Source organism: Nansenia antarctica (genome assembly GCF_963989245.1).
Source record: "Nansenia antarctica genome assembly, chromosome: 14".
Taxonomy (NCBI): domain Eukaryota; kingdom Metazoa; phylum Chordata; class Actinopteri; order Argentiniformes; family Microstomatidae; genus Nansenia; species Nansenia antarctica.
In genome coordinates this window covers 17,917,060-17,944,438 of record NC_137684.1, presented here as the reverse complement: position 1 = coordinate 17,944,438, position 27,379 = coordinate 17,917,060, and the positions used below count along the sequence as shown (strand labels likewise).

Here is a 27,379-nt window from a genome sequence, read left to right as displayed (position 1 = left end):
TATAACGCAGTGTGCTGTCTCACATGTCACATTCCCACCCACACCTCTCACACTGATTTGACCTGCAGTACCAGACAGTCAAAAAGAGGCGTAAAGGTCTTATTCTATTCTCTATTCAACAGAGAAAAGGCCTAGATGCACAACAGCTACAAAGAATATATAACTTTATAACTTAACTACACCCTTTTTATATGAGCATGACCATGAACATGTTGTTTTCTGAATCTGTTACATCTAAAACTGATTTTCAAAATATGCTCTATGATAGTTCATAGATCTACTAATCTACATTCTCCCAAATGAGTAGGTCTATACTGCTCATAGGTATAATTGTAAGCATCCCTTCTTATTATTAGGCTATTGAAGTACCCTGTTTTGGATTAATGATCTACTCTTTACTGATCTCAGGACATAGAATCTAAGTGTCTTACTGAGACTATAGTTAAATAGTAGTTTGTACTACTGTAATTAGTAACACCATTATGCAATGAAAGAACTTCATGCTATTAGCAAACAACAAACTGCACACCCGGATGGAGCCTTTATTGTTAGAGGGGGATTTCAATCACTCCAACCTGAGAACTGTACTCCCTAAATTCTACCAACATGTCTCCTGCCCCACTAGAGGAGACAACACTAGATAAGGTATATACAAACAATGCTGAGGCTTGAGCTTTCTCCCAAACTAGATCTCCAGCAGTACGCCTACCGCAAAAACAGAGCGAGGACGCCATCTCCACGGCACTTCACTCCACCCTGACCCACCTAGACACAAGCAACACCTACGCAAGGATGCTGTTCATTTGTTTCGGCTCAGCATTCAACACCACCATAACCCCTCCAAGCTGGTTACCAAACTCAATTGTCATGTTTTTATATCATGTTCTTATATCATGTTCTTATATCACCATTTGCACTTCTGGTTAGATGCTAAACTGCATTTCATTGGCTGGTACTTGTGCAATGACAATAAAGTTTAGTTTGGGTTATCTAATCTAATCTAATCTAATGAAGCAGCTGTACAGAGTCCCTTTTGAACGAAACTCAGACTGTGTAAAACAACTGAGATATGATGTGCAGGTCAGCTACACTATCCTATCATTGGTACTGGATTTAGAAGTGTATGGAGCTACGGTACATCTTATTGACTGATCCCTGTCTTTTCGTACTGTGCTACATTATTTTGTCTTGTCTCATTCAGAGAGTCATGGAGCTAGAAGCAGATGCAGTGCATCATGAGCTAATACCATTATGTATATTATGTATATTATTAGGTTTCAACCTTGCAAAGGGGCCACAGCAGAATATCCTCGGACACTGTGGCATCATCAACGTCCCAGGACAACGTGGTGGCAACATAACAATGTGTGCAGCTATTAGTCAAAACGGCGGCCTTCAACATCATGCAATCCTAGCCTAGGCCACAACACTGCACAGATCAGATTTCTGGACACCCTCCACAACAAACTAATTCCTAATGACCAGGGGCCAGAGCAGCCCAGGGAAATTATAATCTGGGACAATGTTATTTTCCAGCAGGCTGCTTTGGTCCCCAATTGTTCCCAAAGTAACTGTTTCCCGTTATTTGTATTGATAGAGTGTTATGTTCAGAATACACATCTATAGGCCTACTTTACACATTTGGACACGTGTGTGTATGTGTATTTACTACATGTAGGCCTATGACAAAACTTTTTAATAGTGTTTTTAATTTATACTATCAGTGTGTAGTTGATGCTTTGTGTGCAAGGACAATAGTTCTGAGTTGAGAAGTCAGAAACAGTGAAGAGAAAAGCTGTGGGCTATGTTATTCACATGCCAATGCTGCCACCTAGTGGTGCACCTACCTACAACAATATTAGGCATTCCGACATTTCCACACTGCGCTCAGGAACCAGAACAAAAATAAAAACAAAGTTCTGTAACACAAAATCTTATCGTAATCGATTATGCTGCAATGGAAAAGTAACCAATTACAAAATAAATTCACTGGCCTATGCTAAGAAACGTGTGTTGAAAATCACATAGCTAGATCGACATATTCAAGTCGGAAGTTTTGCCTTTTCCAATTAGCAGTCACACCTGTGCACACACACCCCACCTAGGCATTGAAGTCCAGGTGAGCTAAATGGTCCTGTCGTCTGGACTGGTACGTTTCGAATTTAGGAGAAATATCTGCAGTAAAAACAATAAAAAAAATGAAGCGCACTGCCGTAGTGCCAATGGTAAAATATAATATGTTGATGTTCTACGATTGATGACAATTGTAATGTGAGGCACTCTCTTCTGTGGCCCATGAGATCAGGAGGTGAACTTTTCATAGAATGGTTATGGTGATGTGTACTAGCCTAGGTTACACTAGTATATCCATTTACTAAGATGTACATCTTAAAGATTAAGAAGTGCTGTTTTGAAGTCTTGGATTTACTGCACAGGTTAAACAAAAGTAAGGGGTATGATTGAGACTTTTACCAGCTGATAGATAGATAATTGCACTGATGGTGGTCATTGAGCAAATCAGTCTGCGCAACGTGCCGCAAACAGTACGCTCGTCCATTCCTTCCTCCTGGGACGTGATTCGTGTCGTGTGTGTTTTTGTTCGAGGTCGTAACATGTGAATGTGTCTAGATAGAACACAGGAAGAGTTGGTAAACAAACAAAGAATAAGGAGGTTAACACGTGTAGCTACTACGTGTTGTTACTGCTGCGTTTAGCTGCCGATCCTGGGATCTGAAAGTCATTCAAAACAATTATTTAAACAATTTCTTGCCCTGTCAGCAAGCTAGACAGCTGATATCCGGATGGCTATTCAACCTGCTAGCTTCACACGGCTAGGCTAGGCTAGGCAGGCTGGTGGGCTACCAGCACTGTAGGGTGGATGGTAAGTCACATGTTTATTTAGCGAGATATTTATTCTTTCTATCTATATTTATATCTATATTTTGTTAATGGCTGTCATTTTGTGCTGTCTTGGCCCTGGCATGATAATATGCTAGATGGCAAGACATCATAACATGCTGTCTTACTAGCTGTCAAACTTGTAGCTTAGCCTAACTAAGCTAATTGGTGATCAGAAAGCATAGTAGTAATAATAGTAGGGTCTTGTTATGCAATATGTGTTTCGATAGATACCTGGCTATTATTGACAGGTTATGTACATCTACTTTGCCTGCTAGCCCTAGGACTGTAGCTCATTAACAAGGTGGACCACTGGGCTTTGCATTGCCTACTGACTGTTTTGCATGTAGATGTTTGTTGTTTTAGTGGATAAAAGCTTTAGACTGCATCATGATCATATAACAAGTCCAGCACCGCTCAGTAGGGTCATAATAACACTGTAGGCTGAATAGAGGGTTCTAGTGTTTACTGTTTACCATACCAAAGATGTATCTTATCATATCTGTCTCCTAGCTAGGCAACGTTTCTGTATTGTAAACTGACCGCAGTTCATTGAAAGTTGAGTGAAACTGAAGTGAGGGGCTGATCAGTCACATGATCTCCATGTGGACAATGCACTGCTCTGGCTGAGCTGTCTGGAGTGACACATCTCTCCTGTTGACATTCAGGGCACAGCCAGAGAGGTGTCATTATTCTAGACTCGAGGAACTAAAAACTAGGGCGATGTGAATATGATTATCATTGGAGGACACCAATAGTGAGGTAACCCTCAACCTCTATCTATCTATGTAGCTCTGTTCGAGATGTTGTGTTCTCTTTCTGAGTATTTTAAATTGGCAGATATTTGAGTTGGCTGATTACTGAATCCATCATTTGAAGTTTTCAAGTTTTATTGTTACGTCGTGTAACTTACACAAGTGTCAGAGTAACATTCTTAGGCTTCTTCTTCGGTTCCTTGACATTGCGGAATAAAGACAAATAAGGCAAGGTTTTTGTGACCATAGTTACAAGACATAAGTGAAAACTGGACAAGTGACAAGTTGTGAGACACAAATAATACAGGACACAATTTAGCAGTACAAATAGTAGAAAATATGAATTTTGCCCTCGTGGCAATGGGTGTAAGAGCCAGAGGTAGTATTGAGTAAAGTGACTGTGTGCTTAAGGTTAGGTAGTCCGTATACATTAGATGTGCTCGGGGATAATAGTCTTCAGTAGACTTGTGAGCTGAATGGTGCTGTACTTCTCTTTACTAACTCAAACCGTGTAGCTTTTGCTGTCTAGGATATAACAGAATTCTGGAATGGTATAGGCCTCCACAGATTGGATACTGAGTTGAACAATTGATCTGTGAACCTGTATGATTTGATATGATATGACATATTTATCAGAATCGCTATTCGCTTTTATTAGGCCTACATCCCAATGTTCAAGTACACAAGAGTAAAATTATTTGGCTTTCGTTCCTCGACGTTGACATTGTAGCATCAAGATACAAGATCACAATAATAAAGTAAAATAAGTCATAATAAAGTGATGGTAGTAGCCAGTCGTGTACTATAGTGGATTTATTGTCACACAGTTGCAGAGCCTGGCCATAAAACCTTTACAGGAGGTCTAGGCTAGCAGACACTACCCTTTAGGCCTACCTGAAACATTTGGTTTGCAGCATGTCTCCATCTCTTTAGTGTTCACTTGAAGTATACATGTTTAGTTCTTCCAAGTAGGTGTATCATCTTGTTATAAAATGAAATTACAAAACAGTTTTACAGTTTGTATGCTAGATGGTGCTCACGAGTCAACATTTGGCTGAAAAGAGTTCAAACTGACTGAGCTGGAGCTAACATGTTATGCTTTTGCTCCCATGCTGTTTAGGCTAAATCTAGGATTTTATTTCATAATTGGAGGGAAATGTAGTCTAAGCTGTTTTGAATCAACTGGGTTTTAAATGGAATTGACCCCCAACGCTGCTCTATGGAAACTAAAAATGTAGGCTAATGTTTGAGTACTATCTGTAACTCATCATTGGTTTGTATGAGTTTTAGTTTGTACATCTTCACTAAGGTCCTTTCTCCATTTGTGTCCTGTAGATGTCAGAGCTGTGATGGTGGTATGTCCCCTGCCTTCATTGTGACTCCTTCTGTCCAGTCCAGTCCACCTCTGTCTCCCAGTGTGTGTGCCTGTGCCTGTGCCGCCGCCATTTCACCATGACCCTGCACCCTCTCTTCCTCGTCCTCTCCCCTGTCCTGGGGCTCCTGTTGCAGCCAACGCCATGTCTGTCATCCCATGAGGCCGGCAGCCAATCCAGCACCATTGTGTCCAACCAGACTATGACAGACTCATTACAATGCTCCGACGCATGTAAGTTTGGTATCCATGTGGGAGTGCACTAATTAGGGCCTGTATTCCCAAAGTGTCTCAGAGTAGGGGGGTACAGTCCCCACCTTGCCATATAATCGTAATCATTATAATCTAAAAGGCCAAATGTATCCTCGATCTCTGACTCTGAGACGCTTTGTGAATATGGGATGGAGTGTCACCCCATGTCTGAGCTGTCAGTCACACATTTAACACTGATGATACACACGCCTGTACACATATTTGAAGTTCTATTGTCATAGGTGTGCTTATCATGATTCAACATGAAAAGAACCTCTCATAGGGAAGTTTTGACGCATTGTTTTATATTTATGGAAAAGGTAGAAAGAAGCCTTTCAAGCCTTCTCGTTTTTCCATGTCTTAAGGCTTTAAAGATTATTAGGGAAAGATGAGATGCATACTACCTACATACCTCCATGGATACCTCCTGCAGAAAGCAGAGAAAATGCTGATATGGGAGTAGTCTGTAGAATATAATCTTTTTTTCTTTGTTTTCTTCTTTTTTTTTTTTTTACAAAGTAAAGCCATATGTTATTTTTTGTGTTATTTTTTTTTCTCTCCAAATCACATCTTTCTACTTGAAGGACATATAATTTCAAAGAAGCCCCATGTGTTTCACATTTAAGATGAAAGGGATGCTTAGACCTCGTTGCGTTGTTTATGAGCCCGCCGCTGCTTTTGGCGAGCCGTGCCCCTCTCCGGTCTCTTGTCATGACATGTTCTTTTCTAATTAATTCTCACAATACCTCTCCCCGCTGCCGCACACCACGCACCACCTGAGTGACTATGTCTCACGGATACATACAGGCAGCGAGCGCTGTACAGTACACATAACCCCTAGGCACTTTTTTTTCCTTCCACATCTTGGGAGGAGTTGTAAAAAAGCGGCCCTGCCCTCTTCCTTTCCTTTCACCGCAGGGTCCCTCCTCCCTACCAAACAGGCTACAGGGTTTCCGAGAGGCCTAGGCTACGATGCACTGTGGGTTAGTGTGCAGTGCAGTTGAGAGTAGGCCATGAAAACAAGGTCGGTATGACCATCTGGAAGCATGTAATGTGTGGTATGACAGAGCGCTATAAATACATAATCATTCAGCATTCCCCAGCTTAGAGACCTGTATGTTTGGGACACGTCAAACCCGCCCTAGCGTAGGGTGACCCGGGACCCTAGTAACTTAAGAGGGAGGGAGGGAGTGGAGTGGAAGGGAGTAAGGAGAGGTGCCTTCCCTCCGCAACATAGATTTTTAAACCCTCTAACTCCCAACCCTCTACACACTCTTTTCCCGTACCATTGACAACAGCTGGTGAATCATTTAAAACACACACAGCCAGCTGGCCTTCCAATTAGTTTCCTATCACTGACCAGGAATGGCTCGATGAGACAACCTATTTTCCCTCCTTTTTTCTTTCTTTTTTTCTTAGCTTGATTTCACCTTTTTGAAGGAGTTTGAATGCATGCATGCCTAAAATAAGGCTGTATGCTCTTGACTGACCGAGTCAGAGTTCTCACAATTCAGCACTTAACAAGGCCTTTAGTGCCCTCGTCACATTACAGAGCGAAGCCAAACCGAGCTGCGCTGCACTATGCTGGTCCGGTTATCCATCCACCCAGGCTTCTGGAAAGGAACAATGCAAAAAGGAAATATTCAAGCCAGCACGGCTCAGCTCAGCTCAGCCCGGCCCTGTAGTGTGTAGAGCCTCTAGAACTCCCTGATGGGGGGAGTGCTCCCCTCTCCCATCCACGCCGTTCCTCGGGCGCAGTGCTCCCGCTGCTGCTGCTGCGCCGGCCCCACCTGTTTTTCTCATCAGCAGCCTGAGTCTGGCTGGGGGTGCGGTGGGAAGAGAGCCACCGGGCGCGCATTGGCCGGATGTTGAGGCTGGGGAGGTGTGCTGTGCTCTAGCTAGCAACCCTGCTCAAGTCACACACAAGTGTTTGGAGAGGATCAAAGGAGGCGTAAACAGGCCTGGTCTGCTCTTCACATCTGTGGTTCTCTTCACCTCCACTCCCCCTGGTCTGATGTGGAGCACAAAAGCCAGACCTTGGCCAGGAAATATTCAGACAACTCGTAAAAAGGGGAATTTTTTTCGTGAGGATCTGAAAGGTTGGGGATCACGGTAGCGTTTTTTAAGGATAGCAGCGTAGATGGGTTGCATAGGCATAGATCAAGCCTGAACAGTGTCAGTAGTTGCGGTTCAGCAATACTCTGCATGTTGCCTTATCAGATGCTGTGACGGTCTTTTCTATACTACACAACGTTGTTCTCTCTGTAGTGATGTAAACTAGTAGCAGAAATGTAAAATGGATTTCATAAAATGGAGACATGAAACTTTTTCTTTTTCAATCTTTCTCACAATAGGTCATGCTTAGAACATTTTTATTTCTTTATTGCAATTAATTATGTTGCATGTGTTACTGTCATTAACATTAAGAATGCAAGCCAAATTGTCCCTTGTTTTTTGTGCATTCTATAGGCTCAAACGACACTGAATGTGAATGGCCTCTCTTCTTAGAGAATTCCACATGCCTCTTCTTGAAGTGTTCTAATGGCACCGACTGCAATAACACTGTCGGAGACTTGATAAATGAACACGGTATGTATACATGCAGTGCTTACCGTATTAACAGAAAGTGCAGGTTGAAAATGTAATTTTCAAAATGAGTGTTTGAAAATTGAAGTGTTGTGTCGTGAAATACTTTACCTTTCTCACTGATTTCTTTTGTGTCTCTCTCTTTCGGATCTAGACATTGGTGTCCCATTCGATAAAGAAACTGGTTCAGAACTCCAGCCCACAACTAATTCTTCTAGTGGCCCTGACCTGACCCCCCGCGATAATGCCAGTCAATCACCAGACTCCTCTGCCCCCAGTGAGACCAACTCTACCTCTCCACACAGTGAGCGCAATGATGGGCAGGCTTCTTCTCCTGGACATCAGAACTCCTCATCTGTCTTCAATGGATCTACCCAGGCCGCAGCACCGACGCCAACACTGCAGAATAACATAACAATCTCTCCCATTGAGTCTACTAATAATGCATCGATAGGAACGACATTACCCAAGACATCATCACATCCATTAACCAACACATCATCACATCCATTAACCACCCAAAGCTCAGTGAAAACTGCCAACACTCCCACAGCCACCACCACCACGATTTCACCAATAATCACACGAGTGACGGCAACATCAGCAAAAACAATATTAGCAGCAACAACAACAATAACAACAACGTTGTCAACATTAGCATCTACAACCACCACTATTACTTCCACCGGCACCACAACAACAGCAGCAGCACCGCCACTAACTACCACAACAGCAATACCATCAACCACAACAGCAATACCATCTACAACTCCTCAAACAACAACCTCAACCACAACATCCCCCGTCATAGAAACAACTACAGTTTTGGAGAAGAAGCCATCGTCAACAGCCATGCCAGATAGCCTCAGCTCCCAAGCTACCTCCAGAGACACTATGGTCTCTTTAGCCCCTCTCACTGATGCTAGCACAAAGATACAGAATGCAGCCGGGACCAACATAGCCATCTTAGACGAGGCCACACAGTTGGTAGACACTAGCTCCCTATTGGCTGTCCTTCTGTTTGGCCTTCTCTTCTTCCTGGTTACGGTTGTTCTGTTCCTCACGCAGGCCTATGAGAGCTACAGAAGGAAGGACTACACCCAGGTGGACTATCTGATCAATGGAATGTATTCTGATTCAGGGGTTTGACAGTTTGAGTTGTTCACTTTAATTTCAACACGATTTGAACATTTCCTGTTGTTGTTTTTTTTCAGGGGTGAGTGGGAGTGGATTTCCCAATTTGCTTTTTTTGGAACAAGGTTTGTCAGTTTTGAATTAGCGGTTTTTGATTGTCAATGTTGTGGCACCAGCCTCTGCTGTTGTATGGTACTCGTCAGCCAGCCAAATGCATACCGAGTTTATTTCCTAACTATGTATGAGTTCCAGCTGTGGTTTAATTCAGGTCTTAAGCTCTTATGATGGGCCAAGATACGCACCTTTTGGTCACCAGGGCCACGGGCCAAGTTATCACCACATGGACCTGTTCATGTTTTGTTTGTCCTATAATATAGGATAGGAATATTTCTATGGCCCTGTCCAGAAACAGCCCCTAGCCCCTACACACTAGACAGAAGTATAGATCTAAAAAAAAAGATTGGATTGGTGAAGGCAAAGATGGTGGTAGCTTTACCTTGCCCCTCTGGTGGGCAAGGTGGAAGTTTCGCCTTCTCGTTTCTATCTATCCATTCCACCCTTACAGATTGACACAAGTGTCTAAGGTGAAGGGGATGAGGATTTTTTTTCTGGACAAGCCCTGAGTCTTACATTTCTATGCAGAAGATGCTTCCATCTCCAACCTATAGGCCATAGACTGTTATGTATAGACTGTGTTTGTCTGCGATGACTGTCAATTGGAGTGCTGTGGTAACAGAGGAGAAATGGGATAATTCCTTTTTGTTTACATGTCCACTATTTCATTTACTGATGATGTTTCAATTGCATCCATTCATTGCTATATATACACAGTATGTGTGTAGCAATGGTTTGATGACTGAAAGAACAATTACGTTTTTCATGCCTTTTGCTTTGTTCATGACCAGCTTGTTTCCTATGTTTACCATTATGTCTCCTTGGGTTGAAGTTTGGATGCCAAAATGATGACAGAAGCACATTAACGTTTAGCCATGGGAATCGTCTAGCCATTATGAACTCATTCCACGACATGAAGAAAGGAAGGTTATATTAAGACCAAAAAGAAGACTTTCCAATGTGTTGAAACTTCTGTCAAGGAATGAATGAAACAGGCCTGAAAGCCTGTGATGTGCCAATTGAAATCTGTACTAATGCACTATTAAATATGTTTATTTGCATTTAAAGTGAAAAATAAAGAATACAAATTATGAGCAGTATATATTTCTTTATTGAAATAAGAAAGAAATGGTTGTCATCTCAACATAGCATCAAGGGTTATTAGCTCTATACAATGTACCTATTATATAGGCCCTTTCTCAATTCTTAGGAGCATGATTTCTCTCCGGTTCCTACTCAAAAAGCATTGGATGAGAAGTTCTAAGTTCCTCACCTAAGCCTGGTACACACATAAAGATAATCTGGCCGATTTTGGCCCGATTTCCCCGCTTCCGACCAAGGACGGCAAACGCCCGATTATCGGATGGCTCTAAAGATTATCCTACAAGATTATCCTGTGGTGTGAGGTGTGTTAAGAGTCAATTGGGCGACTACCGAGTCCGATTGTGATGTGGAATGGAATGTAGCCAATCAAGAAACAAGCGGACTGACGCGTCTTCTTTTCGTTCTTCGCCACTTTATTTGCCCTGTCCCACATGGCTGCCTCGTACAGGTCAGTCAGGGTATTACTACCCTGATCACGCAAGATTTCTGGCTTGCGGGACGAGACTCTAGACCAGGGGTCCCCAAACCACGGCCCGCGGGCCGAACACGGCCCGCCCCCACACTTGGACCGGCCCTTTGAACAACGTGTAATTTCTAACTGCAATTGCGGCATTGCACCGACGTGGTGGCGGGGGCGCTGTTTCGCAAATAATTGGAAATCAATTTCCACCATAAATTGATGCAGAAAGGGCACAAATTGCATCTAAATTCACCAGAATGCAAGAAATTAAGTGTTTGATGCTCGTTTAAGGACCCCCAGACAGCCCTGCTTCATGGGTCCCCCCGTGTATGATGAGGGTCCTCCCTCAAGTATCAGACTGTAAAACTGATTATATTTCATTGACATATCACTATAGGTATAAATTCCATCCAAATTCAACTGTTTAGACTTTGTTTGCATCCACCAGTGCTCTCCTGCGCACAATTGCTTTGCGCAACCGCCTCCATTCCACTCCGTTCCATATTATTTTATGTTAGAGACCAACCCAGGCCCCCCATCACAGAAAGGAAAAATGATGTGGCCCTCACAGAAAAAAGTTTAGGGACCCCTGCTCTAGACTGTCGTAGGACAGATCTTTATGTATGTGGTGTGCTGTATTGGGAATATTGGAGCACACCACACACAATACGATCCAAACTGTTCAACCCATGGTTTTTTATCTTCTTGTGTGGGGTCTCTCTCAGATAAAAAATCTGTTAGGATTTAGAAAATCTTTATATAATCTTTATACTAGGCTTTAGATATTCTTCAATGTTTTTCGTCAAGCGAGTGGAGGATAGAGGAGAGGATACAAGGAATATATCAATTGAGAAAGGGCCAATGTGTGTCATATAATCCCATATGGTAGGGCCCCGTGTGTGGCATGATAGGCATTTGTAAACTCACTCATTGACTCACCCATTCATTCACTAATTCAGAACTTGAGCAGAATAGAGATGCATCAGTTAGTCTCACTAAATCAGATGATATTCTGGTTTCTGAAATGATGCATCAGTAGATTCAAAATGCCATCAAGACTGTTAAAACTCGGCCAGATTTATGTGTCATAAATATGTGTTTGTTTCACAGAGACTCAACACGGTTTATTAGAAGTGTGTATCAAATCTGTCTTGTTGTAATCAAGGTGGTACTACATACATAAACAACCCACATCTGTAGAGCAGTAATGGCTGCCTGGGAATGTGATGCACATGCGCATGCAAAGTCTGCTCTGCTCTGTTTTGTTTGTTGGTAAAGTTTAGAAAGGTCTGGGATTTAATTGGCAAAGAAGAAAGTAATGAGTCTGGGGGGTGGGAAGGTGGTCCGACACCTTTACAATGCACACACACACACACACACACACACACACACACACACACACACACACACACCAGGGAAGCATTTAAGCTGAAGGAAAACAAAAGCTAAGAAGAAAAACATGGCTTCCATTAGTGTAGCATTAAGGGAGAACAACCTCTGGCATACATCTCAAGTAAGTTGTGTTTCTCTTCGATTCTGGCTTATTTAGCCGTTTCTCTCTTCATTCCAATCCCTTCAAAAAAGGCCTTGTTCAGACAACCATTACCTTGGCCTGGACTTTAATTCTCCCTCTCCCTACAATGTTCTCCAGGGAGCGTCTCTTGGTCCACACAAGCTCTAGTTTCTCAATCATTCTACTTTCTGGCAATAAAAGTCAACCCCTTTTTGCCTCCTGCTATAGTATACCCCTGCCAAGTAACGGCCCTTCTAGAAGAAATGAACTATTACAAATGTTTTTTTTGTCACTGACAATTCACCATACCTTTGCTTTAACCCATTACATTGCTGCTTCTGATATTCATATGTTATACTTCATTTAATGAATATCAACAACAGTTTTTTTGTTACTTAGAACCGTAAAGGACTCTTCGGCTTATCCCTGTGTGAGCTTTTCAGTTCCATGTAAAAACCCACAGGGTTCCAAAAGTATTCTTCCACATGGGCAGCTAAAGAACCATTTTGAGCCCTTTTTGTGTGAAGGAGCAGTGATGAAATAGAGTTGCAGAGCCTCTGTTTATTGGCCCTTACAGTTGTGTTGGGTAGGCCTATAATTCAACACACCTCTGCATAACTAAAAAGGCCATGTTCTTTTTACTTCATAGTTGCAGAATGCAGGCCTGTGTTTTTACTGGCTCGGCGTGTTGGGTCCCAGTATTGAGCTCCTCAGTCTGTCAGATCTGAGGGAGCAGGAAATCACAGCCTGAAGGACATACGACTGCAATATCTCCATTATGAATATCTGGTGGGACACAGGTAGCGGGAGGTTTAGCGATAAGCTTGCCGACATGATGCCTGTGTAAGCCATTTATTTGGAGAGGGCCTGTCCCACATGGAATTCATTACAGCGTGAGGAGTATTTGTTACACTGAGGCGTGGGTATATTACTAAAGCCCAATATTTATAAGCAACAAAGACCAATGGAAAGTTCAGATTTTTTTTTATTTGTGGATTGGGCCCGACTGGATCAAAGGGAGTGCCGAGGGCTATGTAGTGCAGGTGACTGTAAAGGCAGGTTTCATTACAGGCATACTTCTCTGGGCTGGGAATTGTTGCCTGCTTCGCTCACACGCACCAAGACGGACATATGCTTCTACTTTCTCCCTTCTTTCGTGTTCGGGCCAGTTGGAGAACCTTTCAGCTTTCTGCCGACCTGAGTTCGTTCTGCCAGGATTTGGTCTTAATTCCTGAATGTTTACAGTGCCTGAAGTCTTGTTAAAGTATGAAGGGTGAATTATTTCTCATTATACTGGCTTTCTGTTATTGTATATTGTTCCATAAAGACCATGAGTGGAGGTAACCCAATAGTAACCAAATGTGCCAGTTATACCATCAAGCAATGTATTTTTTACAACCTGTGCCTCAGACACATCAAATGGGTCTTTTTGCAATATAAGTTGCACATTATAAGCTCTAACTAAATCAAAATGCATCACTCTCATTGGATGCAAAGTACAGTATTATCTCTTAATTTGAAGGACAGGAATATATTGTATACACATGTACTAATAAATACTGAGAGAAGGGTTATTCATACTAAATGTCCCCTACAGTATGTAGATTGATTTGTCCATTTGATGAAAGATAGTGCAGGAGTAGAGAGGTGCAACTGAAGCCTAGCAGAACTTCAGCATCCTCCCTCTGCAAATGTTCACTGACACAGGATAGGATCTTTTTCCATCCTCACACACTCATTAGTTAAATTCTCCTTCATCTCACATTCCAAAGCTTTTAGCCTGATGAATGTCTGAATGTGTCTGAATTTTAGGTACACACTCAGGTATTGATTCTCACTGTGTAAATCATATTGCATTGATTATTCCATCAATCATTTCAATTGAAACTAAGGTTATACCAGAGTATAACACGGTGCACAGTAACTGTTTGATTTATACTGCACAGTGTATTAATGTTCTAACAGTGTGTAACAATATCGCGCATTCATTATTAGGTAAAAGAAAAAAGTAACAGAGCAGTGTAAGAACAATGTTACTATGTGGCTACTCTGGTTACAACATTGCAACATCGTGAGCTTAGAATGATAATGTTCTATCTCCGTTTAGGGCAGTTCAGAGATATTGAGCGTCAAAGTTGTTACATTCCATTATGTTTTGTGAGATGGAACCTTTGTATTTTATGAATTACTAACAAAAAAAAGTCAACATTTTAAAAATAACACCACACAGGCATTAATAAACACCTAATGGATCAGATTATGTAAAAGAAAAAAAAAACTCAATTTTGACAAAAATGGAGATAGAACCTTATAATTCTAACGTCACGATATGTCATTATGAAGTTGAAAAAAATCATTTTAAATCAAACCAAACTATTACTATTAGCACTCAATAGAAGGCAGAACGATCCCGTACGCCGTATGTCTAGTGACGTCACCCCCCAGTTTCCGCTGTCTGTCATTCCGCTCGGTGCCTCTCCGCTCGCAGGACAGGGCTGCAACTCAACTCTCCACCCAGACACCCGCACGGATACTTTAACTTTCTTTAGCACTAAAATAACCCGAAGAATGGAGTCTAAATTATGGAATTAACGCCCAGAGCACTTGCAATGGATATTTTACTTGCCGAATTACTGCTTTACAGTAGCTTGCTCTCTCTAGTTCACGGTAAGTTAAGGCTGGAGTTAACGCTTTTTGTTCAGTCTCTCCGTAGTCCGTTCTTAGGTGGTAAAGTTATTACATGGTTATAACATCACGGGCTCTGGAAAACACGGGGAAGCAATGTGGCTACGTGAATAGTGTGTGTAATAAAAGTCTGTTTAGATATGGATCTGTGTCCTAGAGTTTAAGACACTCTGAGCAGTGTTTAACACACATATTGACTTAAGTTTAGAGCTTTTTGTAAAAGTTACTCAGACAATCGCAGGAGTTCACTCAAGCCCGGGACCGTTTCGCGCATTAACGTGCGTTATTTTATTGATAGGCCCAGGCTACTGTAACTGTCCCATACATTTATTATAATAAGAGGCTTTTTAGGGTACACGTTGCTTCAGTCTGGCTAGGAAACATTCATTAAAAGTTCATTTTAGAGCCTAGACTCCGAGGCCTCGATGCAATGCGATTGATCGCTGGTGTCGGGTGTCATAGGAGCCCCCCTTTGCTATAAAGAATGTCTGTTTCTTTTTCTTGGAGAGCAATACAAGTTATAATGTCTCATGAACAAGTTTAATGTCTGTTTTTCCAAAATAACAAGACATAAATGCCCAGGCATAGACGTGTAATCTTTCAAAGTGCCCCAAATCTATTTCATTTGATTACCCTTATTTGGCTACAACCGAGTCCACCAAGTTAGTAAAACTAAGTAAAATGTTTAAAATCAAAACGTTATTGTTTCATTTTACTTTGTTTTCTAAACATGTTCATAACAAACCACCAATTCGTTCTGTGTTTGGATTAGGCTTAGGGTTAGTTTATCAAACAATCGTAAAGCTGTTTAACAAACAATCGCATGCATATCCAGTTCCATGGAAAAAGCTTTAGGCTATCATATTTGCTGGGTAATATAGTTCCCTCAAATATGGCAGATTTCCTGGTTGCAGATAGACCTAAAGAGTCTACTTTGGACTGGAGGAGAGATGTTTATGTAAGCTTTTGTGTTCACCTTTGTTTATGCCATGAAATGTGTCAATCTATATTCCTAAATCCCTATTTCATGGAAATGCTTCATGCGTATTTCCCTTTTTTACTTGTAAGATTGCTCCACAGTGAGAATAACAGTTCAGTTCAGTCAACCTTTACTGTATCTGAAGGGCCATTTGAGTGTAGCATATAAGACAATTAAAGTAGTCTACACAAAACATGAGTCCATAGAAAGACAACATACAAAAGACTAAGTATGATAAGAAGTGCAAATAGGCAAATTGTGGAAAATCAAGGTCAAAGGTAAATGACAGACAGGTCAGGTTAAAATGCTTTAGCAGTACGCACAATATCATTAGACAATTTGACAAAGACTGTGAATATGTAGTCTAAATCCCTAAAAATGCAAGTCTAACTCCTACCTTATAGACACTTGCTTGGTGTGCAAAACATCTAGATCTAGTCTATCTTTCTAGACAAAGCTCCCAAAATATATATATTTTTTAATCCAGCGTAGGTTTTAAGTGGAATATAATATGATATAATGACGAAAAAGTCATTTTGTAATGTATTACTTTATCATTCAGTCATTTTTCAGATCTTTCACCAACTTGTATGGACTGTTCATGCCCATGGAGCTCTAACACCCATGTGTTACTCCTGTGGTATAGTAGGCATGAGAGAAAATCTCAGAGCGTGTCTTTGAAGGAATTTTAGGGAGGGGGTGAGAGGATGTAATACACACTTCACACTCAGAGGCTAAAACACAGAACCAGTGTCACTAAACACCAGTCAAACACCCAATGGTGTGTGTGTGTGTGTGTGTGTGTGTGGGTGTGTGTGTGTGTGTGGGGGGGTGTGTGTGTGCATGGGTGTGTGTGTGACTGTGTGTGTGTGTGTGTGTGCGCGCGTGCGTGTGTGGCTGTCTGTCTGTGTCAGTAAATCTAATAGGGTTATTCATAAAAAACTTTTTCCAATTTCCTAGTATTAGATATAAAGTTCAGAAATGTGTTATTGAATTCCACTGGTGAAGAATGTACAGATAGATGTCATCTTTCTTCCTGTTTGTTTCACTCTTGAAACATGAGCAGGTTATTTGTTTCATTTTATTGCAGGCAAGGATGGAGAGAGTTTAACGGAAGCCCCCCATACACAAACCCTCCCTATACACCCCCTCTCCTAGTCCCAACATCTCTCCCCCTCAACCACACACACACACCCAGACACCTCACATTATGCACACACACACACACACACACACACACACGTACGCACGCAAGCACGCACACACACACACACACACACACACACACACACACACACACACACATTCACACACACACACACACACACACACACACACACACACACACACACGCACACACACACAGCCCAACCTCCCCCACACACACACACACAGACACCACACACACCGCACAATGTTCTCCGATAAGACATAAAGCAGGGGAGCTGTTGGTGTTCCTCCCGACCAGAACAAAACAAGACTAGAAAGAAGAGAGAGGGAGGGAACAGGCTCTCAAGCTGGGGTTGGGGCCTGGGTGGTGGCACAGGGAGTACTAGAGCAATGGAAGGCTTTCCACTGCCTTTCTTTTCAGGACACTTCTGAAGCTCGCAGTGCAGAGGAGACAACCCCTTCCCTTCGCCCCCTATCAATCCTACTCCCAGAGGAGGGATTGGTAATCCTGTTGACAAGCTCAGACTCCTCAGCTGGTCCTTTGTGCTTCCCTCTCTCCCTCTCGCTATACTCTCTCTACTCTCTCTCTCTCCCTGTGTCCTTCTCCTTCCTTCACTCTCATTCCCTACCTCCCTCCCTTTCTGTCTTTCCCTCTCTCTTTCCCCCCCCCCCCTCTCTCTCTCTCTCTCTGTCTTTCTCTCTCCCAACCATTCTCTCACTTTCCTTCTTCTCCCTCCCTCCCTCTCCCTCTCTCCAGCCAACAACACCAAGTCCAGTGTATCCAGGTGCTCATCCTGCTCAACCCTCTTTCAAAGGGGTGGTAACGCTGGTAGGGGACAACATCAAGTAAAGAGGAAGGTGTCAGGACAGACATGGACCTAGAAGTTGACAGTCATACGTGTTGGGGACTTAGTGGTGTAGTTAAGTTCATAGGTCCCTGGAGACCAGAGTTGTCAGATACGGAACAGGTCTTTATTGATGGCAAAAACCTGGAGTTTGCCTCTGCAGAATCGCAAACTCATTTTCATACAGTCATACATAGAGTTAAAATACATTTTCATAGGATGTCTGGTTTGTCACAGGGCCTAAACTCATTGATTAGTTATTATCTTCAGGTGCCTCCTACTTCCTGTTATAGACTGTTGTCCAAGTAGAAGGCAACAAGGTGTCACAAGTCATTTTGCATGGGAGCATCATACCTGTTATCAGTTATTCATTTATAAAATCGCAATGTGGCAGGTGAACAGTGGACATTGAAATGTTTTTGTGCTGAGATAGGCGTTAAATAAACTGATACATGTTATGTTTCATCATTTACATAAGAGAATTAACAGAAATTTGATGAACATACATGAGGGTTTTCACAGTGGTTTGTGGGTTTTCTCTAGAACTGTGTGTGTGTGTGTGTGCGTGTGCATGCATGCATGTGTGTGTGTGTGTGTGTGTGCGCGTGTGTGTGTGTGTCTGCCCAGAGTTTGATTTTCTGTATCGAGGCGCTACCCTAAATTTTATATCTTGTGCAAAATTCATGGTGCGTTCACTACCAGGAGTATTGCTGCTAAAGTTTCGAACCATTACCCTCACTTACTTTCTCTACCCATGGTGGGTCTGTCTTCTGTATTTTGAGAAGCTCTTAATGTTCCTACCACATTGCCAGTTTTATACAGATGGAAAGTTCTCTTTGGCACAGAAAATGACTGAGAAAGAAGATGAAATGCCTTTTAGAGAAGTATGAAAACATGGCACTTCACTGGTTGATGAGTGAATTTGGGAATTGATCATAAGCAGGATCTAGCAAAGAGTATTGAGGCAGTTATTTGATATTTTGTATAGACTGGCTTCATAGATCAAAGTTTTGGACATTTGCATGAATATAAGCCCCTTACTTCTTCCATAATACCAAATGAAAATGTCCCCCACAAACTGATGGTGTCCATGGCATGTACCAGAGATAATCCCACAATCGGGGCAACTTGAACATGATGGTAGATTAAGGAACCACATTCCTGGGAGCGGATGGTCGTGCCCAGAGCCAGTCATGGATGTTTAGGAAAGAGCTGGCATTGTTTGTTTGGTAGAGAGACAGACAGCTCCCCGGCATACCTCCTGGGTGTCTGCAGTTGGTGCAGAGAGAGAGAGAGAGAGAGAGAGAGAGAGAGAGAGAGAGAGAGAGAGAGAGAGAGAGAGAGAGAGAGAGAGAGAGAGAGAGAGAGAGGATCAGTCTGACCGAAGTGCTGCACAAGAATCACCTAATGTGTGTGTGTGTGTGTGTGTGTGTGTGTGTGTGTGTGTGTCTGTGTGTGTGTGTGTGTGTGTGTGTCTGTGTGTGTGTGTGTGTGTGTCTGTGTGTGTGTGTGTGTGTGTGTGTGTGTGTGTGCTGTCTGATCTCATAAAAAGTGCAGCTGTTGAGGGGAGATTGAGCGTTGTAATCCCTACTGTTATGTATCCCACTGGGGGATGAGGTGTCGAGAATCCTCAATGACAGCTTTCAGTGCTCTATCTCTCTCTCTCTCTCTCTCTCTCTCTCTCTCTCTGTCCCTGCTCTCTCTCTCTCTCTCTCTCTCTCTGTCCCTGCTCTCTCTCTCTCTCTGGCCCTCCCCATACTGCTATCTTTTCAGGAATGCCTTGGGATTACCAGCTTCGCATATTTATTTCCATCACTCCAATGTCCCATAGCATACACCATCCCACTAGTTCCCATACTAATCATCCCATACCAATCTCATAACTTAAAGAAGAGCTAGCCTATGTCATTGACAAATGCAAAGAGTTTACTCTAAAGGCAGTCTGAGTGTTTCTATAGCCTGGTTGTGGCATCCCTATACGTCTTTCTCTATACCTGTAGGCAGTGATACTATGTCCATTGTATTCTAATGCTCCTCTATAGGTCAAAGCTCTCTTCTTTCAGCCTTGACCTATGAACTATGATTGAAGGGAGAAAAGGAGAGAAAGAGATGAGAGAGCTTTTGGTCGATGTGGTCGTTGTACGATTTTGAGTCTACAATATTTTGAAGCTACTTGAATCTACAAGATTTTGAAGCTACTTCTTTCTCTTTCTAAGTCTGTCCACGCTAGTTTCTATGTCAGAGCTGTCGCCTCTGTGTCATTCTGTGTCATTCCATTGCCTAATTAATCCATACAGGACATGACAATGTAACAATGCATGATATACTGTAATAGCAAAGCAGCCGTTCAACTGTTAGTGTCGTTAGTGCGATTCCAACAGATCATATGCTCTAGGCCTAATCGACACAGTAATGTGGTATACGTTTTGTCTTTTGTGGAATCTAAATCACATTCGATGCCGCATCCTCAGCCATGTTGGACATAGGTAAGGGTGGGGGGTGGGGTACGAACGTCAGATGTCTCTGATGTATTTGTGGCTCATCTTCTCCGCTGATTTGCCTCGCAGCCCTTCTCTGGAGTTCTCAAGTGCAGTGTCGTGTTCTGAGGACGTGTAGACAGGCTGTAAATTGTGGTTAGTCTGGGTTTTTACCCTGTTCAAGAGGAGGAAGCACTTACTCCCTGAGTAGCAGCAAGGAGACTCTGGGCTGGCTCCACCATCTTTGGTCTGATGTCCATGCCAGCTCCTTCACTCTCTACATACGTACATGGCCTGTGATTAGCAGGTTACAGGTTCACATGTCTGTCATGCAACTTGCTTATACCCCTAGAGATATGTAACATGTTTGTATGTAAAACACAGGAGACATCAACATTGTGGAATCTTGTAAACATTCAACTGAATGGCCAAAATATCTACAGTTCCGCTTTGGTGTAGCAATAGAAAGGTTGACAGCATAGCTCTGTTCTTTTTTATATAGTGACTCAGTCTTACTCCTTCTATTGACCTGATACAGTAGCAAAGCATTCAAGAGTGGTACTGGTTAGAGAGAGTCAATGGAGCGCTGTGCTGTGTCACTGCTGTGGTGGCTTCTGTCGATGATGGTGTCTTGGGCGCTTACTTAGTAGACTGGCATGTTGGTAAACCACAGCATGGCACCCCATCCCACAGCCCCACCCCCCCCCTCTCTCTCTCCGCAGGCATTGTGTCAGCACTGTCTGCTTGTAATGACAAGAAGTCTGTGTGTGCGTGTGTGTGTGTGTGTGTGTTTGCATCTAATGCCCCCAACCTTACTGAACTATCACTTTGGACACTGACTGATTCAACGAGGGACACATGTACTGTCCAGCCAGCTGCAATTGGGCCGTTTATTCAAATGTATAATGTCTATCCTGCTTCTGAACGAGACTACCATGAACTCTCATGGCATTCATCACTGCTTGTCTATGTTTACCCTGGGTAGATCACAATAATGAGTATAGGGTGTTATTGACGGCCATCATAGCAGTGTGCTGCTGTTGCAGTTTTGGACTAGGTCTCTGGACTATGTGTATCTTCTTCGTTAATAGATATCTTCTCTCTCCTCTCTTCAGGATCTCCCTTGCTTCTGTTTGCCAACCGTCGGGATGTGAGGCTGGTGGACGCGGAGGTCGGGAGGACAGAGTCTGCAGTGGTGGTCAGTGATCTGGAGGACGCCGCTGCTGTGGACTTTCTGTACTCCGAAGGACTCATCTTCTGGACCGACGTCAGCGAGGAGGCCATCAAACAGACCTACTACAACCAGTCCACCAACTGTGAGTTTGGCACTGTTTCAATCCCACCACTGCTACAGTACTGCCATTTAGAGACTGTTCTTTATGTTAAAGATCAGTGTTGTCATGTTAAATGACACCACACCTCTTTTAGAGTGGCACAAGTAGAATAGAAACATTCATATATTCTGTAAAAGAAAGACAGTTTAGTTGGACAGTCGTATTGACTTTTCTAATATCACCTCAAGTTAAAAGGTCTAGAATGTCGGAAATCACACAAGCATGTCGGCATTGGAGGAGGGATATTGATCATTATTAATATTTACACTGAAATCTTGTTTTTCAGCTTTGAAAGAGGCCTTAGGGACTGGGCAGACTGTGGTCGTGTCGGGCCTGGACTCTCCTGATGGCCTGGCCTGTGATTGGCTGGGTCGTAAACTCTACTGGACTGACTCAGAGACCAATCGTATTGAAGTGGCCAACCTGGATGGTACCTCTCGCAAGGTTTTGTTCTGGCAGGACCTGGACCAGCCTAGAGCCATCGCCCTCAACCCTGCCCATCGGTGAGTCCAAGCCACTAGCCTGCCTCTCCCCCCAACAATCATTTGTATGGTAATCTGGATGTGGGAGTCAGCTTTTCAATGAATTGAATTCATGAGGATGTCATTCTCAGGCACCACAGGCATGTGTGGTAGGATGTATGCGTGTGTGTGTGTGTGTGTGTGCGTGTGTGTGTGTGCGTGCGTGCACGCATGTGTGTCTCCTAGGCTAGCTATGACATTGAGTGGGTGGGGATGCTGACATGATGTATTCATTAGGAAGTCCCTTCTATTCGTATGTATTTATGGTTCATTTGATACATGTATCCGCTGGAGAGAGAGGGTGGGAAGCGGTGGTATTCAGCTGTGTCTGTTTCCTGTTGTTGTGTTGTGTTAAATCCTCTGAGTTTTGTAGGGCCATGGTGCTGCTAATTCTATGTCAGAGAGACCCGTTGTTTGCAGTGTGTGTGTGTGTGTGTGTGTGTGTGTGTGTGTGTGTGTGTGTGTGTGTGTTGGTATGTCGGCATGGGTGTGGGTGAGTGACCTGGAAAGGTTACACTATGGGCAGTTCCTGTCAAGCAGAGGAGAGGCCTATAGGAATAGATTTGAGTTGATGGATTTAGTGTAACTAGCCAGTGTGCTATTTTTGAATATCCATGCTAAAAAGTGGACTTCAAACCCAAGAACCTGGCCTCCTGTCACTAATTAACATGAGGGTATCAAGATCACATATTTGTTTGTTCAAAGGTTTGTTTATCCTGGAATTGATGGAGAACCTCCTCGTTTCTTCATCAGTCTTTTTTATTGAGGAGTGTAAAACGCTTCACCTCTGCACCCTGCAGCAGGTTCATACGGTTCTCTCAGTCACATTAAAGGAAAGATTGATATCACAATTTGACTGGCATTTGTTTAGGAGTTTATGTCATTATCTCCAGATAGGCTACACAATTTTATTTCACAGATATGTAATCTATTATGTGGCCAACTTTCAATCTTGTGCAAAGTACCTCTCTAAAATGTCTTAATAGATATCTAATAGATGCAGTTTGACATGGGTAGTTGGGTAGTCTGTCCTTGCTCTGCCCTCATTCGTCTGTTAGTTAAGAGTTTAATTCCTAGACAGCCCCGCTATTGTTCTTCCTGCTCTTTGTTCAACCACCAACTGAATCCTAATGGAGCCACAGAGGAGAGAAGCTCTTAATTGTGAAAAATGTGCCACTGCTGTTGGACTCATTGGCAAACTAATATGTTTAGTCTCTTGGGAGGAGGGGGGGGGGGGGGGGGTTGTGGGTGGTTGCGGGGAGGGGGACGACGACGCTTGTCATGCTTGGTCTCTTTGCTGGCATTGGGTTTGATAAGCGTTTCCGTTGGCGACATGCTCCCTGTCATACGTACCCTCATGCTAAATGAGTAATCGGGCTTTCTCCAAACTCCCTGTTTCCTGCTATTTAATTGTTTTTCTACCCTGCTGGACAAAGGAATGCTAAACGGGTTCCACGGCGTAACTTCTGTCAGTCAGGCTAGTTGCGGTGATGCGTTTTAATAAGCCACCAGGTTGCTCCTTGACATGGGTGATCCCATTCCATTGCAGCTCATATCATCCGATTTTATTTCCTAAGACTGGAAATGGAAGAAGAAGAAGAAAAAAAAATCTGCTTATATTGGCTCTTGTCGGCACATGCAAAGTCTGAGAGTTGAGCTTACAGTATATCCATTTTTGGATGTGTGTTTTTGGAGTGCAACTCTAACCCATAAGGTGCTCTCTCTCTCTCTCTCTCTCTCTCTCTCTCTCTCTCTCTCTCTCTCTCTCTCTCTCTCTCTCTCTTCTCTCTTTCCATCAAAGCGGCTAACTGTGAGGAATTCTTACCATTTCCACCCACACACAAGTTACAATAGTAACCGTAATGTGTTGAAATATGGGCTTTGTGTCTGACCTTGCACCACAATGTGAATACCAGTGATATCGGTGACCCAAGCCTGACCTTTCAGAGTGTCGTACCTCACTGGAACTGAGTAGAGTTGTCCTGTCTGTCTTCTCTTCATTACACATGGTCTATGTCTTGTGCTTATGTATGCTTTATTCAGAGACACTGGGATAGCACATTGACAAGACATTGCACATATTTTTTACTTTCCCCCCTGTTTATAATCCCCTAAAAAAAACTAAAAACTAAATGTCATTGCTTTTTATAAACAGAAAAGGAAAAGGAGAGAAAGGGGAAAGTTACCTATAAAAGAAAGAAAGAAAGACAAGTGACATACTGTACCTAAATGAGCATATCCCATATCTGAACTGTAACTCAGTCTACCATACCACACCCTGCACTAGCTCTAGCTGTAGTCTTTCTCTAGCTGTAGTATGTAGTCAGTCTGGAAGGAAAAACAGTTGACCACAGACCAGGACAAGTGGGAAACCACGAGGAGACTAGGCAGGTCAGGTCACACATTGTTCAGACACACTCTGCATGTTTGTTCCAGACCAAAGTTCAAACATTTTATTGTCGTTTGAAGTTGACATTTCTGTTCTAATACTATTTGTTGCCATTTCCTTATATGAGTAACCAAACCTATACCTACAGTACCTTCTTTATTTGCTGGTGGGCTTCCCCCCACCTTACTACCTCCATAGACTATCAGTGAATAGGAATGTTTCATGCCAGACGTAGCCTCTATTCAATGCACTGTACCAAGTACTGCTTGGAGAACGTCCAAGTGTGTTAGGATTTCTATCAGATAACGTCACAGGAAGTGTGTGTGGGGGATGTAAACATTTGGTAGGAAATGGATGTAAGTGTGTGTATAGGAGTGTGTGCGTGTGTGTGTGTGTGTGTGTGTGTCTGTGCGTGCGTGCGTGCGTGTGTGTGTGTGTGTGTGTGTGTGCGTGACTGCGTGTGTGTGTGTGTGTGTGTGTGTGTGTGTGTGTGTGTGTGCGTGCGTGCGTGTGTGTGTGTGTTAGAAGAATTGTGGTCAAGCAATCACCACCACGATTATTGACACATACCATCCCCTCCTCAGCTACATGTACTGGACAGACTGGGGGGAGGAGCCTCGCATCGAGAGGGCAGGCATGGACGGTAGTAACAGGAAGATCATCGTGGAGGTGGACATCTACTGGCCGAACGGGCTGACCATCGACCTTGAGGAACAGAAGCTGTACTGGGCCGATGCCAAACTGAGCTTCATCCACAGAGCTAACCTCGACGGCTCCTCACGGTCAGTCTCTGCTTTTTCTCCTCTGTCCTCCCCTCTCTCGCTTTGTCTCTCTCTTTTCTATTTTCTCTCTTCCCTCTCTCTTCTGACCTTCTCTCCCTTATTCAGACCTTTATGCCTTTTGCCATACAACATAGATCGAAGAAACAAACCACGCATTAATGCAATACAGACCATCGACACTCACTTTTCATCTTATTGTTAGTCCTACACCCCCTGTGCACAGGCAGGAGCCTCATATTAAAACGTAGGCCTAGCACTCAGCCTCAGTTCTACTTCACTTTCAGAGAATGGTCTGGATGAAACCTCCAGTCCAAACACTTGGGACTCCAGAGGCCCCAATCCAAACATTGGCTCTGCACGTAGGCCCAGTTCTCCTGACCCCTCCCTGCGCTGCACTTCACTCCTCTCCTCTCTCGTGCGGTTCTCTCAACTTGAGCTGACCTCTGCACCATATACTGCTGTAACCCTAGCTGACTGACTGGGCATTATGGACCTGATTGGGGCCCTGGGGGCGAAGGGTTGCCTTTCCTTTGTGTCACTGGGATTTAATGGTGATTTTTAATAAAGAGAAGTATGTTTACCTACTCAGGAGTCGCTAGGGAAGTGAGAGTGTTTCAGGGTGGAGAGAGAAAGAGAGGGGGGGGAGGGGCAAGGGGGGGAGGGGCAAGGGGGGGCAAGGGGGGGGGGGTTGGTGGGGGGGTTAGCAGAGTTTGTCTTGAGGCCATTGCTTTTGTAGTGCACTCAGATGCAGAACTGACAATGTTAGTAGACATTAACTGCCTCAGGGCAAAATCTTCTTAGCCTAACTCTTTAAGTGGTGACTAACAACATTAAAGTGGGATGCATATTAATCCAGTGAAATCTTAGCAGACACTGTTAATAAAATGGTGAATTGATGTAATTTAACATATAAGGATGTGTATGTTACCAATATGTTTTAGACATGGCAATATGCCTGGTCAATATCTTATTTTGTCATGGCAAACTGACAGATTAGCTATTTAGTTATGTTATGTTATGTCAATTAATAGTAGTGGGCCCTACTCCCATAAAAATGGCCCTTAATGAAAATAAATACTCTTGAAATTTGTGTGAATTACGAAACCTTACAGAGAAATATTTCATGCCAGAGGTTTCTGCTAGCATTTACTTCATCTCTCTGGTAAAGCAGAAAGGTTAGCCTTTCATGTGCACAATCTTGACATGTCTGATTAATGGGACAGTTTATAGAGTGTTTTCAATGGCTTGAAACACGTACAATATGCAACACTACACGTCCAACTTCCAAGTACGTCAAACGCGAAATAGCTGTGAAATCTGGATGCAATTAATTTTTTCCTCCCTCCCTTACACCCAACCTACCAACCCCTCTGTTCTTCACACACTATTAAAGTTTTTTGGGGGAGAACATGTTGTCACCCCCCCCCGCACGCGCGCATGTCCTCCCCTCGTTTGAAAGCATATCCCTTACGAACCCTCGAACTTTGTGATTGATGAAGTCTGTCCCCTCCTTCCAGAATTCTGCTGTATCAGGAGTCTTCACACTAGTGTACAGCAGCCGCCCGCCCGCTTTGATCCGGTGTGTATTTATGTCCTGGTGGGGACCTGGCTCGGTCTGTGTGTCGTCTGGCGTAGCTGCTGGACGGAACGCTCGTCTGACTGTACTACTGATGAACCCAGATGAAGGCTTTATGTTTATATGAAATAATATTTTCATAATAAAGGCCTTTTTTGGGGGGGTATGACACCATCATGCTCCTAGAGTAGCTGAATGGAGCTCTCTGTCCTGCCGGTCCTGGATGGGCTGCCGTCCCTGGCAGTCCGCATGGCTTTGATAGACTCGGCTCCGACTTACTTCTCCTACTGAATAAGGACAGCTGTTAGCACTAGCTAGCGCCAGGCTAGCACAGGGGCAACCGTTCCCCTGTGAAATTACCCTACCAGATGCTCCATTAAAGTTCGATGACAGCCTGATTTGTTTAATTTTCCCCTGGAAGGGGAGTTGGACA

The 27,379-nt window shown here is 43.3% G+C and overlaps 1 protein-coding gene across 1 annotated transcript in view; it reads left to right on the top strand.

The window, feature by feature from the left end:
- The first annotated feature begins 14,722 nt into the window (after positions 1–14,722).
- Positions 14,723–27,379, top strand: part of lrp5 (low density lipoprotein receptor-related protein 5) — a 52,666-nt gene continuing 40,009 nt past the window's right edge. Inside the window, exons 1-4 of the mRNA XM_080544965.1 lie at positions 14,723–14,855; positions 21,460–21,660; positions 21,965–22,181; positions 25,173–25,370. Coding sequence (XP_080401091.1) covers positions 14,771–14,855; positions 21,460–21,660; positions 21,965–22,181; positions 25,173–25,370 — 701 coding nt within the window. The 5' untranslated portion in view covers positions 14,723–14,770. The remainder of the gene's footprint in view (positions 14,856–21,459; positions 21,661–21,964; positions 22,182–25,172; positions 25,371–27,379) is intronic.